Source organism: Heteronotia binoei, chromosome 11, assembly GCF_032191835.1.
Source record: "Heteronotia binoei isolate CCM8104 ecotype False Entrance Well chromosome 11, APGP_CSIRO_Hbin_v1, whole genome shotgun sequence".
Taxonomy (NCBI): Eukaryota; Metazoa; Chordata; class Lepidosauria; order Squamata; family Gekkonidae; genus Heteronotia; species Heteronotia binoei.
Genome location: NC_083233.1, coordinates 33,345,119 through 33,360,392, shown reverse-complemented (window position 1 = coordinate 33,360,392; position 15,274 = coordinate 33,345,119). Strand labels below are relative to the sequence as shown.

The 15,274-nt window shown below is 41.4% G+C and overlaps 1 protein-coding gene across 8 annotated transcripts in view; it reads left to right on the top strand.

The window, feature by feature from the left end:
• The window catches only part of GRIA3 (glutamate ionotropic receptor AMPA type subunit 3), a 259,885-nt gene that overhangs the window by 230,019 nt on the left and 14,592 nt on the right, over positions 1-15,274 (top strand). For 4 of the 8 annotated variants that reach the window (XR_009555986.1, XM_060250296.1, XM_060250294.1 and 1 more), the window contains exons 13-14: positions 212-459; positions 1,101-1,215. Coding sequence is in view for 7 of the 8 variants with exons in the window: in XM_060250296.1 (XP_060106279.1) it covers positions 212-459; positions 1,101-1,215 (363 nt within the window). In the remaining variant the exon portion in view is untranslated. The remainder of the gene's footprint in view (positions 1-211; positions 460-1,100; positions 1,216-15,274) is intronic. The other 4 variants (XM_060250297.1, XM_060250295.1, XM_060250293.1 and 1 more) reach the window with 1 other exon arrangement.

Genomic DNA, 15,274 nt, shown 5'->3' with positions numbered 1-15,274 from the left:
ATCATATTGAAAAATGTATGCATTTTAATGGCTAAAAGCCAGCAATTTTTTTTTAAAGCTGAGAAAATAAGAAATTGCCCAAAAGATTTGAGGGATTTAAACAGCAGGGATGTGAGGTTTAAAAATCATTCCTTGCCTATTTCAGGAAGTCTGTCAAGTGGCAAATTGTTTGTTGAACTTTGCTCCCTTTTTTCCCTTTTCTCTTCCACAGAGATCCAAAATAGCTGTGTATGAGAAAATGTGGTCGTACATGAAGTCGGCAGAGCCATCGGTCTTTGCCAAAACGACGGCGGACGGGGTGGCCCGCGTGAGGAAATCAAAGGGGAAGTTTGCCTTCCTGCTCGAATCGACCATGAATGAGTACATTGAACAACGAAAGCCCTGTGACACAATGAAAGTTGGTGGGAACCTGGATTCCAAAGGCTATGGTGTAGCAACTCCCAAAGGCTCATCATTAAGGTGGGTGGAATAATATAACAATCTCCATGTTGTTATAGTATTCCACCTACCCTGATGTATTGTGTTGTCATTTTCTTTCTTGTGGATTTGAGGTAAACTTACACAGTTTAAAAAAATATATAACCTTTCCATATTCCATGGAATTAAATAAGACGGTAAATTATGGTTTCATTGACTTAAATGCATCCATTTTTTTCTAAATGTTCTCTCCGTGTTGTCTGTTCTGATTGTTTGTTGCTGTTTTTTTTTTTTTACAGTCCAGTGGCTTTTTTCAATTTAGATGGTAAAAGCCTGAGGTTTAAAAACCGCCATACATGGCAAGCGTTAATTGCATGACGTGGTGTTCTCGTTACCTCTTCTATTTCTTCTTCTTCTTTATCTTTTTTTGTTCTTTTCTTTTTTTTCTCAAAGACAATTTTCCCGTCCCGCACACTTCAGTTTTTTGAGCAAATGTTTATCCTCCATGCCACCTTCCAATATTTAACCCTGTTGTTTGCTGTAACAAACACATCTCTATAGCTCCACCTCCCTGTGAAAATTTTCTAGCAATTTGTCCTCTTGTGCTCCTTTCTTTATACGTTTGAACGACTTAACCGAGCATCTGTGCATTATTCTTACGAGTTATGTTTTATCGTTTCAAGAAATGCTGTTAACCTGGCAGTATTAAAACTGAATGAGCAAGGCCTCTTGGACAAATTGAAAAACAAATGGTGGTACGACAAAGGAGAGTGCGGCAGCGGGGGAGGTGACTCCAAGGTCAGCCTCAATGTCACCACAATCGGGTACCTTAGTCAAGAGTAATCGGCAAGGCTGTTATTTTATGCATCAGGGAAAAAAGAGCCTTTAGAAGATGAGAGACTGTCTGGAAACTGTCCTGGCTGACTCACTCGCTTGCTCAGTAGCTTCAGTCGAGCAGGTTTTTTATTTTATGCCCTGCTTACCGTTGCGATCTAACTTGGGCCCTTGTTTAACTAACAGAGAGAGCAACCAGTCGAAATTCCCTTGCATCCCTCGTTCATGACCCAAGAGCTGCAACTGAGCCTCTGCCTGTATACTAGGGGATTTTCAAAGCCAATCCCTTCCAGCCACTCCTAAAATGCAGCCCCTGAAGGTCTGAGGATACTTAGTGGCTGCTGCCAGAAGTGAGAATTACCAGCATGTGTGCAGAAGTGCTTCACATGTGCACCTGAGGCTCTTTGGATCCCAGCTGTAGTTGTTTCTAAAAAAAAAAAAAGAAATCTACATGTTAGCACAAGATGTTGTGTGTTTGGGGAGAAAAATTTCTCAAAAAGCCAATATGCTAGTTTTGAATCCATTTCAGAGAGGCCTTTTGTATACAGCGTCCTTCGCCAACAATTTATTATGAATAGGTTTTTTAAGCTGCTCATTATGTACTGTGAAAACTAGGAAACGAGTATTTCAGTTCAGGGCTTGTTGTGGGGTTTTTTATTATTATAAAGGGACCTTGTTTTATAAGGCTGACGACTCCTTTGTAGCTGCTTAATTATTATGAATTTTTAAAAGCTCCGTAGTACGTCGCATGTGTAACACAAGGCTGGTGGCTACTGGGAAAATTAGAAAACAGGTGTTTAGTTCTGCAGCTTGTTTTAAAAGAAGAATTTATTAAGAGACCTTACCTGCCAACCTCCAGGTTGAACTCAAATTTAGCTTTGCATAAGGTATATTATGCTGTGATATTTTAATGATTCTTGTTATCTTCAAAGATAATTTCAACATCAGTCAGGGCACCTGCATATAAATCCCTCTGTATTAGGCCTTTCTCATGCAATCTGCCATTCCCTTTTTGTTTGTGTGTGAGTCTCTAGATCACATGAACAAAGTCTGCTTCAACAGTTAATTTTGCGAGTAGGTCCCACATCACACATTGAAATTTCAAGGCACAGCAAGGGAGAGTGCATAAACCCAAAGCTTGGGGCTGCATCTCACCACATGTACAGCCTACATGGCTTTTGATCAAAGCTAATCACCCTAATATGGAACGGGTGTTTGTGAAAAGTGAATTAGTTCCATTCATCAAAAACAAATACCCAAAAGAATCCCATTAAATTCTCTGGATTGCAATGTTTTTCTGCAATCTGTTACTTAAAGAACTGTAATCTCTTCTGTAGCTAACCAAGCCAATGCAGAAGGATTATGGATAGGACAGCATTCAAGTGGTTATTGCTCTTCCTGCATTTCTTAATAAGGGCTGCTTTTCTTTGCCTGGCAAATGGAATAATCAGTTACTTTAATCATATTGGATAACAGCAAAAATTGTTTCATGATTAAAACAAAGAGTGTTTTATGCTGCCTCCTATTCTTTCATCGGTACTCCACAAGAACTAAAAGCTGTGGGGGAGCGGGGGAAGATAGCCAAACAGGCATCTTAGCTCAAATGCTTACTCCCTGATGTAACCTTAAATTTAATGTTGCACGTGCCAGCCTATGAAATATTTAATTTCCTGCTTGTTCATAGAGTTGCACTGTGCAAGACTGTTCAGTGGTCGGTTTGCCAAAGTGGATCACAGTCCTCTCAAGCGTCTTAGTGCAAAGAGAGATTACGGTCTCTGAATAATTTTAACACAATATTTGTATAACGGGAAACTCAGGGACAAAATCGTGTTTCATTTTTTTAACCTACTCAGGCATTGCATAAAAGTCACATTCTCTTAAGCCACAGAAGAAAAGGAAAACAGGCCCCTAAGCCATTTCTCAGTTGAAGTTATGGTTGCATACAGTAATATCAAAATGCATTAAAATTAGTTGCTAGCCAAGGAAATATACTCTAGTACAGGGTTGGGTATGTTTGAATCCATTTATTTCCAAAAGCTTTAAATCAGTGGGTTGTATCCCAAGAATTTGTTCCACTAAGAGTAGTACCTTCCTCAAGGGACCTTGCTCCAGAGGACCACATCTCTTTCACTGGAGGACAATTCCACCACCAACAGAATAGATCTAGAGAAAGGAGCTACCATTAGCAGAAGAATCCACCTTTAGCAAAATGAATTCGGGGCATCCAACCCAAAATTTATGTTGGATGATGAGCTACTTCTTCCACATTTTATGAAAACCCAATACCATAAAGAATTCCCAAAGATGCAATGCCACTTTTTAATGGGTAATTTCAGTCCATTAATTGTGGGTTGGTTCATTACAGTGAAAAAATCTAAAATACCACTAAATCATCACAAAATAGCAGGTAAGCTTCTCAGTTCACTAGATTTGTTTCTTCGAGAGAGAGAGAGAGAGGCATGACAATATGGGCCAGAAATGCAGCTAGGCACCCAGCCTTAAGAATAGTTTGGGTGACATTAAAAGCTTCTTTGCTTTTTCATGATGTTTTTGTTGTTTCTAATGAAGATAGTGACACCATTCTTGCTTTAATCTGTTAAATTTCAACATATAGGCCAGGATACAAATAACAACTCAGTTTTCTATATCCACCAAGGATGGTAAGATAGCTCTTTATAACATCCCTTGCTTCATAATAAATTTCTTGTAAACCCAGTGAAAGCAATTTGTGGTATGGCCTAAGAACTCCCCCACTGGGTTAAACTAAGGGTCTAACAAGATGAGAGCCTATATGGATCTCCCTGTATGGAGCTCCTAGTGTGTTGCTGTTGTTTAACTAGCTGCACCGGGGGAGGGAGTGTCAAATCCAGTGCATATAATTCTTTTTTCCCTATCAGGCAAATGGTGGTATCCTGAGGTTATTTTAAATTGGGGAAATGGTGTACAGGGAAGGCCTAGTCCCTAACCCCTCACAAATTGGAAGCCCATGTACCTGGTGAGTTTAAAAACACTTTGAGCTATAAACACAGCACTCTAAATGCGTATCATCTAGTTAGAACTTAACCTAGTCCAGGATTCTGTTTCCAGAAGGCCAACCGCATGCTCAGTTTCTAATAGGCAGGCATAAAAGTCATGGCCACCCCTTGATTTTTATATTGTGGCATTCTTACATCTAATGCCTCTTTTGACAGAGGTTTGATTTGGTTTTTAGGGCTAATAGTCCCTGGAAGTCCTATCCTTAGCTCTTCAGAAAATGGAATCTCCATGCTTGGATGCAATGTGCTCCAGAACATAGGTGCCAAAGAAAAAAATCGGAAGAAGACTTTTGCCTTCCTCATCCACTTTTAAATTCATGAAGGCATGCACCTAGCACCAGCTGGAAGTATAATGCTAGGTGCACACATGGTCCAATCCTGTAGATTGTTCCAGTGTTCCTGTCTTCTAAAGATAATGTTCAGTTCTTTTTATAAAGCTATCTAGGCAAATAGCTGTTGCCGTTACTTATGGCAATGAATTCCATATGTTAATTATGCATGGAGGGCCTTCACTTTTTAAAAGTTCAAAATCCAATTAGGCAGGACTAAGCTTTTGGGTGCTCTGAAAGAATTAATTGGACCCCAGCTGACAAAATGCTAAGTGGTGCTGTAGCCCTTTCTGTGCCCCACAATCTCTAATAAAACTTGAAATCAGCATCTTGTCTTCCATGGTTTTAACCTGCAGGTTGCAAATGGCTCCCATTCATTTATTTGTTTGCACAAAGCAACTCTTAAGAACGGGTGGTCATTTTCAGTTGTAAACCTCCATCCTCCAGGCCATGTCCCCTGGGAACAGAATGTGGGTCAAGCCAGTTCATTCCAGATGCATACATACAGTCTCCCTTTCAGGAACTGAAATAAGCCCTTTAAAATTGCTTAAAGACTCCCCCCCACCACTAAAAGAATTTTTAAAATACGCTGTTCTTCTTTCTTCTTTTCCTCTTGGCATGTTGCAAATGTTTTATGCACATCTTCTGGCAGCGCCTGTAGCTTTTGCTCAAAATAACTTCTCATTCTAACGTGACATTTTATACCCATTTAATATTCCAGGCTGGAATGTCTTCATATTCAGCACTTTAAAATCATCTATTCCTGACTGTAAATAAGACACTTCAGCTGCAATTGTTCAAGAGAGTTTGCTGAGGTTGCATAAATCCTTCGAGGAATAGGTTAAGATTTCACAAACAATGGGTGCGGGGGAGGCAAACCCAAGAACTCTTTGCCTTCAATTTACTAGGCAAAGTGCAAATAGCAGCCATGTTTGCAACAGTGGAGGCAAGCCTTGAAGTCCCTGGACATGCCTGATAATTGCCATCCTCTGGAACCTCGCACAAAAATCCCTGGATATCTATATTCTGTTTTTTTACATGTGAATACACAGCCAATGGCTTAACTAAATTTTACAAAGACCTTTGGTTGTGTCCATATCTGCCATAAGGACTTTCTATCAGATGTGACTTGTAATTTCCCTACTGGGAACCCAGTTCCCAGAAACATGGAGTCCTACTTCAGATTAGGACTGCACTGCATGCATACTTATACCTCCTCCATGTGCCATTTTCCTGAACTGAAATGGCCCTGGGGTACTGTTTGCCCCACCGGAAGCTCTACATGCATTGATACACATTGGTACATGCAGGTTCAACATTGTCTTTATTTCTCTCTGAATATATAGCTTTTGCACATCACGATCAGAGAGGCTCTTCTCTCAGGCCTAACTAGGGATAGTTTGGTGATGCATAAAAGTTTCTTGTTTTGAATCATTCTGAAGAACCATATTTGTTAATCACTTAACTGGTACTTAGCACGTTCACAGTGCTTGGCAACATTCATCCCATCTGTCTTCTGAGCAACTTGTGTGAATCAGGTTCTCATTATCCCCACATTAAAGGCAGAGAACTAGATAAAGGGGCAATTCACAGCCTCTTACTCCCATCCTATCAATTGATTAGTGGGATACAGTAAAATAAAAAATTTCCAGATCAACATTCAGTCCCCTAATTTTAAACATGCTCACATCATAGACCATAACCCTATCTAGAAGTGATTCAGGCACATACCTGGATCTCTATTTTTCTGGTATTTTTTATATCTCCCCCTTCCAAGGAGTTCAGCATGGGAAACACACCTTTTCTCTGCTCTAATTTTCCCTTCCATCCTTTTTAGCTTTCCATCAACACCTTCATAGAGGTTGGGGTGTGACGGAGAAAATAACTAGCTCCAAGTCATCCGGTGAGCTTCATGGCTGACTGGGGATCTGAATGTGGAACTCTCTGGTAAAAAACCATCCATCTAACGACACTGACTCTCTTTGGTCTTGACCTTTCCAGTTGTCTTCTCTGCACCCTCGTATATAGGCATCATTAACCCTAATTAAGAAGTTGAACTCATGTCAAGGAACAGTGGAATTCCAAAAGAAACCCCAAATGCTCACCTTCTTGGGCTCATGTCAGGAACATTTTGGGATCACTGCTGTGCTGTTTCATTCATTCAGTAGGACTTTCTTCCACATAATGTGCCTAAAATAGGGGGGAATGTGTGCTTCAGAACTGATTTTTTTTTCTTTCTTACCGATATGGACCCCTGTTGTCTTGCTTCCTCGTCTTTCTTTCCCCCCACCCTCACATATTGAGTTTGTCACCAAGTAATTGTGCACCTACCTACACTAATCTTTTATGCCAAGTTCTATTATGACCTTAAATAAGATTTTAATAACCCACACATTTCCACCCACTCTGTACTTGTCACCATTGTGAAGTATTGATAATAATAAAGTGACAGGCTAGTTAAATTTGATGCTTGGGGAGTCAAACATGGAAGAATTTCAGAGGCTGTATATAGCACAGCCCACCAAAGACTGATTCACAAGACACTGGAGGATAATGACTGTCACCTAACCATGATTGTCAGCATGCGCTGGTGCATGTGCCCAAAGTAGGGAAATACTTGATTTTTAGACATATCTGAAATTGACCTGGGAATGTCTTGTGAATAGCAAGACTCACCAATATAAGCCACCAAGGTTTCTTTGGTTGACAGGTCTGTCTATAAGCTTGGACAGTAGTCATTCCAGGCCCATTTTCTGTTCCAATGATGTAAAGGCAAGGGACAAAGGGCACAACATATGCTTTGCATACAGATGATCCACATTGGATCCTTGCCATCTAAAGCATTCTCAGCCTGACATTTTGGAGAGATGCAGCCAGTTAGATAGACCAGTGACTTGCCCTAGTATAAGGTGATAAATGTTAAAACCAGAGAGCCAGTTCACATATTATGCTGGCAGTGAGGTTTTTCTCCTTTGAGTCAAGCCAATCCTGGATAAGCCATCCAAGATGTCAGCCATGAGGCTCAGCATGGTGTAGTGGTAAAGAGCACTGGACTCTAGAAAGCTGGGTTTGATTCCCCACTTCTCCACATGAAGCCTGCTGGGTGACCCTAAGCTAGCCACGGTTCTCTCAGAACTCTCTCAGCCCCACCTATCTCACAAGGTGCCTGGTGTTGCGGAGAAGAAGGGCAGGCAATTGGAAGCTACTTTGAGTCTCCTTAAGGTAGAGAAAAGTAGAGTATAAAAACTAACTCGTCTTTTTCTTCATGGATCTCTGCCACTGTAATATGCGCCATCTTGTGTATCATCTTTTTTCCGTAAAAGCTGTATAAGACCTTTCTTTTCCACCTGACATTTGCTAAACAGAATGTTGCAACTACACAGTGTTTTTGTGGGTTTAAATGGTGCCATTTTCAGATGAGATTGGTTGTTTAAAATTGTTCCAACAATAATTGCTTTGAGTGTGGGAAAAAGTAGTTTAGAAATATTTGGTTGGATCCATTGGTTCACTTGCATTAAGAGGACCAACATTAGAATACTGATGTGGGAGACCCAGGTTCTGATCTCTGCTCCGTAATGGGAGCTTGCTGGGTGACCTTGGGCCAGTCCCTCTCAACCTAGCCTCACGGAGTTGTCATAAGGATAAAAGTGAGGAGGAGGGAATGATGTTTTAAGCTGCTTTGTGTCCTCATTGGGGAGAAAAGCAGAGTATAAATATTTAAATAAATAAAATATGAAGAATGAGGCTTTCTTTAGCAGAAGATTCTTGTCTTGGCATAACAGAATAATTGGATCCTTGTGTTGGAGGCACTGGAATTGTTTCATGCAGTTTTTAATTTTAACAAACTACCTTGAAAAAAAAAGGTATGCTTTAATGATCTAAATAAGGTGAAGTGAAACAGTTTGGTAGGAACTTTTTTGTTTGTTTGAAAGAGCACATCTCTGAAGAAGTTCCCCTAGCATTTGCATTATAGAATCAAATCATGTGTTTGGGACTGAATATAGCTAATTGTTTAAATATTAACTTACTATAGTGAGGTCGTATAGACAACCTACATATCCCAGGGTGAACTTGAGGCAGCACCTTTTCCTGTATCATCCTGCAAAATGGTAAGGAGGATTTTTACCAAATGGTAACCTATTGTATTGTATACTTTGTGTGCGATAAAAAGGTTGCCTGTATCCTCCAGAGGGTTGAATCGAAGTCATAGGGTTGGATCCTAAGACCTCCTTCCAAACACGGAAAGTGCCCGTCCAATCACAGAAGGATTCTTGTATAAGATATCTTTGGACAAACTCCAGTGGTTTAGATGTAGCCCATAGTATTCTGTAACCCATGTGGGAAACTGGTTATCTATAATGTCCAGCAATATGTGAGGAGAATTTCACTGGTTTCCTATTCCTCAGAGTTCACTGATTGCACGTATTTGATAAAATTCTTTTCACTATTTGACTAAGTGAATGCTAACAACCATTTTTCACATATCATCACTCATGTGTGGTAAAATTCCCTTCCCCCTTGATACTGATCACTGCTCCTCACCTGTGAGTAATTTAGACAAAGTTACTCTGCTCACCAGTTGGTTCCATGAATGCCACCTGGTTACCTTTTATAACTTTAGATACTACTTTGCAAATGTTACCACCTGGTATTCAACCTATGTGTCTTTGTCTTCTAATGTGTGTGTTGTGAAGGTCTGTACAAATTGAAGACAATTAAAACAGTTATTGGCTTCCTTGATAGAAACTCAGGCTTGGATCCTGGGACATCTTTCCCCTGGCATCTCTCAGGCTTCCTCTGCTGCTTGCCCTTCTGTCTGCCTGGGCAGAGGAAGCGAGTGCCTCAATAGGGGAGGTTTCCACAGTGGCTGGAGAGAAGCACAAGGGGAACAACTTCATAGGACACAAGCCTCAACTTTTTTGAGACCATTGTCTCAGTTTAGCATTGAGTAGTTCCTTTTGTATTATATACGAGTACTGCATGTGGTGGAATGTTCTGTCAAGTTGCAGCTGACTTATGGTGACCCCTCATGGGGTTTTCAAGGCAAGAGATGTTATGATGTGGTTGCTTGCCTGTCTCTGTAGCAACCTTGGACTTCCTTGATAGTCTCCTATCCAGGCTGACCCTGCTTAGCTTTCAAGATCTAACAAGACTGAGTTAGCCTGGACCATGCAGGTCAGGGCAGTATTGCTTATATGGGAGGATAATTACACATTGACAGATGTAACTGCTGTGACAGCTACTACTTCTGTGTTGGCTGAAGAACAGTGAGAAGTGCATTCCTCCTTTACCTATGGCTTTATCTTGATGGCTATTACTAGATGATAGAGAAATCAGAGAGATGGCAATTCCCTTCCTTATTGGTTTAAATGTTTCCTGTAAATAGATTGGGACTGATTTTGCACTCACCCTATGCCGCTCTGACGTTCCTCTTTTCAGCATGGTATCCATCTGATTTCCCACTATCTGTCCCGGGGTTTCAGCAAAGATCAGTGTTTTTGCGTGGCAAAGAGAAACCGCTAAAAGCCAGTTTCTCTTTGCCGCACAAAAACGCCGATCTTTGCTGAAGCCCCGGGGCAGATAGTGAGAAATTGGAAGCTGAAAAGAGGAACGTCAAAGCAGCATAGGGTGAGTGGGAAACTGGTCTGGGTGTCTTTAGTTCTGGATCAGCGTCTCAATTAATCTGATTGATTGTGAATGGAGATCAGAAAACGTATCTCAAGGGAATCTGCTATACTTTTATTTATTTTTAAAACTATATAAAACTATTTATACATTTATCCCCTCAGAACCCAGCACAGGTAACAATGACATCATTCCATTTTTTTTTAAGTGTTACTGCTAAGCAAAGAAGTATGTCTAATTAGGGTGACCAGATTTAATGGAAGAGCAGCGTTCCTCTGTCTTGAATGAACACATCCATGAAACTGTTTTGGACAGAATTAGACTACTGATCGATCAAGGAGGTCAGTATTGTCTACTTAGACTGGCAACAGCTTTCTATGGTCTCAGACAGAGGCCTTGCTCATCATCAACTACGTGACGTTTTTAACTGACGATATCAGGGACTGAACCTGGGACTTTCTGCATGAAAAGCTAGTGCTCTACCATTAAGCCACAGTCCCTCCCAAAATGGCTATGCAGAAAGGCTTTTAGCAGTACAACTTCCCACTCCTGCAAGACAACCTGTACCTGGCAAAGCCCTCTTACACAACTTATTAAGGAGTCCTTGTCCTCTTTTGCACCTGCTCATCCAATTTTGAATGGATATGTTAACTTTTCCTTTTCTATTCAACCAAACAAGGTAGTTATGTGTAAACGATGCTGTTGCAATGGCCAGAGGCAGTTTTTAAGGGTGAATACTTAGCTTTAGTGAAAGTGACAATGCTTAGTTTCAAAACTAATCCCTACAACCAGATGATATACTGGAGGAACCATCATAAATATGGTGGCCTGAATGACAGTCTGGTACATCATACATTTTCATTCAAATCCCATTGAAATTAATTTGGGTTGCACAGAAGTGATGTTTATTGCATTGCTCCATTTAAGCTGCAGTCCTACAATCTATTTCTGTATATAAGAGAATGATGACTTGCGGAAGTTTCTAAAGCAGCAACTCTTATGTCGAAGAAGCTGGCAAAGATCTATCTTGACATCTCAGAATTTCCAGTGAATGCCAAGGAAAAAGAAGTTCTTCTGAGTTCATTAAGGAAATGTGTCAGCTTACCTTGATGGTGCTTGAACTATTTGACAATATGCTGACTATATCCAAGTTGTACTTTAAAAAAGACAAACATCCAGGTTTTTTCCTGGATAATGATTGACACAGAAAAAAAAGAAAGAAAAAAAAGCAGGCAGATACTTTGCTACAAAGGACTCAGTGTGGATCATTTGGCCAATTACGATCTCTAAGAACAAAATGGACACCAACCCTGGAGGGTCAAGAAAGGAGACATATGACTAGAAGGAAGATGAAAACAAATCCACTTCCAATTCAAACTGAATAGAAGTTCAGAACTGGACAAGTTATTTTTCTGAAACTTTTAAAATGTGCAATGCAAGATGGCTTATAACAAACTGTGTAGCTGCCCTGGAGTTCCTTGATGGTCTCCCATCCAAGTACTAACCAGTAACAATCCTGCTTAGCTTTTGAGACCTGAGGAGATCAGGGAAACTGAGGCCATTTTGGTCAAGGGAATCTTATTGGGCGTTTTCGCACTGACCTTCAAGTGGCGCGACCACCCTCTTCACACCGGAGGATCTGCCCGGATTTCGCACAAGAAGCGCCGGCGCACCCAAAAGAGCCGGCTACTTCCGTCGCGAAACCCGCTCAAACGTTTTCCTGCTTCTTGGCGGTTTCCGTTTGAGCGGGTTTCGCGACGGAAGTAGCCGGCTCTTTTGGGTGCGCCGGCGCTTCTTGTGCGAAATCCGGGCAGATCCTCCGGTGTGAAGAGGGTGGTCGCGCTACTTGAAGGTCAGTGCGAAAACGCCCATTGTTTTCAAGGGCAGAATTGCTTAGCTTGAGCTGTGGAGGTTAAAGGTGTATACAGAAATATACTCCGGACAATTGGATCTGGGACTAAAACCAAAGATTTCCTTCCCCTAAGTGAGGATTCCTCTTTTGATGGAGGCAGCCCTCCTCCAATGGAGGAAGCCTGATTATATTAGAGGAAAATGTATTGTTTGAATGGGGAAAAGTTGAGAATGGACAGAATTCTCCCTCTGAAATGAATGCGGCTTAAGTGGGGCTTAACTCCAGCTACATCTTGCCAAGTTTCTTCTCTGGCATTCTGAATGAATTTTCAAAGTTCATTTGTAGCAGCTTTTGTTTCCTAATCCAATATGGGAGCATTAGTGTTCTTATTAAATTATTATCTCATTACTGCTTAATATGTCTGAGCTATGTTTGATATAAATATATACAAATAGTCTCCAGTCAAGCCATGCGGTGGTGTTGCATTCAGATAACAAGATTTTCATAGAATAGAATACTATGATCTGCCAGATCAGATACCTCTCTGACTTTTATAATAATGGTTCTTTAGAAATGCACATCTCTGTATACCTTTATCTGTTCCAGTGTCATGCTTACATATTTTAATCCAGCAGTGTGCATTGTGTGGGCTGGAAATCCTGTTGTAACATGGAGAGGGGGTGGGGGGAAATACATGAAATGCCATCAAGAGAACTGAACTCAAAGGCTAAATCTGCACACTTGAAAGCAGCCCAATAAAAAAATGTTTTCAATTGCTCAGAAGAAAAACTAATTACAGAAACAAACATATTAACAAAAAATGGAAGAGAGAACACCTAGCACGAAGCCAAGATGCAACAGTTCCTAACTCATCAAAGACATTTAACACTTCGATGACTAATTTTCAGAGGTTACAAGGAAGCCAACTGCAAATTGCTTCCCATTTTCTGCTTACAGAAATGATGTTCTTAGACTGTAATTTAAAACGCAGCAGATTAATTGAGGAGTGTTTGTTACTCTCGAAAGTAGCAGAAAGTTGCTTCCAACTGCTTCTAACTTGCATTTGTGTGTGACCTGCTCCATGGAAGTTATAGATGTCCTGTCAACTGGCCAACATCTGTGTTTAACAACTTCATTGTTGGTAGGGATTACAACATAAAGCAACATCTGTCACCTAAATTCACAAGGACGGCTGATGTCATCAAATATTTTAATTCAGAATACAAGCAGGCACAGAAGCAACTTCAGATCTCCTCCGCTGCTACTGCTAAACCAGACATGCACCATGCCAAACGCAGTTCACCAGCCGCACATGGTGGCCTTCCAAGCTCAGTAAAACAGCCTGTTTTTTGCAGTCCTTGCTTGGAACTACAAACTCTGGGCAAAAGGCTGTCAGTCACTTGGCAAGCTACAATACAAGGCCAATGAGTAGAACTCAACCGGACGGATGAGATGTTTATGCAGCAGCATCCAGAATTCAAATGATTCAACAGGAAACAGAAGAATCGGTAATCCATCCCTCAGGCACATCAACAGACATGAAACTGCACGCCAGCAGGCATGATAATGTTTGCTCATTATACAAGACTCCTCAGTACCTTGGTGAATGAGAACATATGTGAACACACTGTTTTTAAAAATATGATCTATGAGAGAACTTAGAATCGCTTAGATGTGCCATGATGCAAACTCAACCTTCAGCAAGTTGATCTCTCTTTTCATGTTCAATTTGTTAAATACCTTTCTCTTTTGTGAAACACCCATGTTGTTTTTCTTCAAATGGCCTGGTCTGATGGGTTCCCTGTCTTATGAACTGAGCACCTGTGCTGCTGGCTGGCTCACACCACCAGGTGGCAGGAGGGGGGCAGGCCCATCTGTGTCCCCCAATGTCTTGCCACTTCTTGGTTTTCCCGGCAGGCGGGCCGGGTAGCGGGATCATCGTGCGACAGGAGGGTCACCTGATGCTTGGATCTATCCCTATGCTGCACCCCTGCTCCTACTTCTGTATGCTAATAAATAAGCTGTGGCCCTGTTTTCACCAAAAGTATGGTTATACGTGTGTTATTCCCCCCCCCCCCCATCACCATACTACCCTCTTTGAGACCACAGCCAGGGTTACCTCTGCTTAACTTCTGATGGGCCATCCAGGTCTGGGCAAACTGAGCATACAGTCTTTTTTCTTTTTTTTAAATCCCATGGTTGGTGTTGGCGGAGGAAGACCATTGAAGACCATTAAGGGTGGAGCAGCTGTCTGACACAGACCCATTTGCCACTAAAGTTCCCCTTCCTGAAGGAGGAGGCATAGGAAGCAGGGCCTCTATGAATGACCTTGATTACTAGGTGGGAGTGAGCAGTCCAGTACCCCACAAGAACTTGTATACTGTGACCCAGAATCCTCTGCAATGTACTGAGGCGTCTTGGCAGATGCTTGGGTTTTTTGCAGCTGACAAATCAGCATGGAAAGCGTTCTGCAAAGGTGAGCCAGTACGTTGCAAAAGGAATACTGCTTTCTGTGATGCCTGTCAGCAGTTTGCCTGTTTACATCTAGGAAATTATTAGTCCTGGGAAATGTGGTAATTGTTAGGTCTTTTATTTGCAATCTGCTTTCCTAAGCAATCCGTTAGTATTCATTCATCAGAGTGGGTTTCGTTGAGTCTGAAGGACAGCAGTGGGGGTCTCTTGGCTTGGCTACAGCAGACACCTCTGTGTTTTGCCTCCCCGCAAAATGGGGGTCTTTAGAACAACCTCTGCGGCGGGTCTCATTAGCATATGGAATGGGACACGAATTATCCAAAAGTGCAGCAGGCCTGCCGAGTTCTTTATTTCCCTTTCAGAAGTCATTAGCATCAACATGGCATTCCCTATAATTACCATTGAGTCATGGCTGTGGCAGCATCAATTACTTGCAAATGACAACATTTTGTGTAAATGATGACATTTGGGGTTTGTGAAAAGGCTTTCGATTGAGGGTCCCGGGCTCTACCGTCAATATGCCTAAAACACCAGTGCTGTGAAGTCTGTTTGAAGTTATGACCCATCATGAGATGCTGGCTTAGAACTGGAATTGTATCAAAGCCTTTCAAATCAGTGTCATGTTATCAGCTCGGAATAAGCCTAAGCTCTCCCTGGTTTACAGACAGCCTCAGGGTAGAACGAGACCTTATTGAATGAGGCTCCCATCC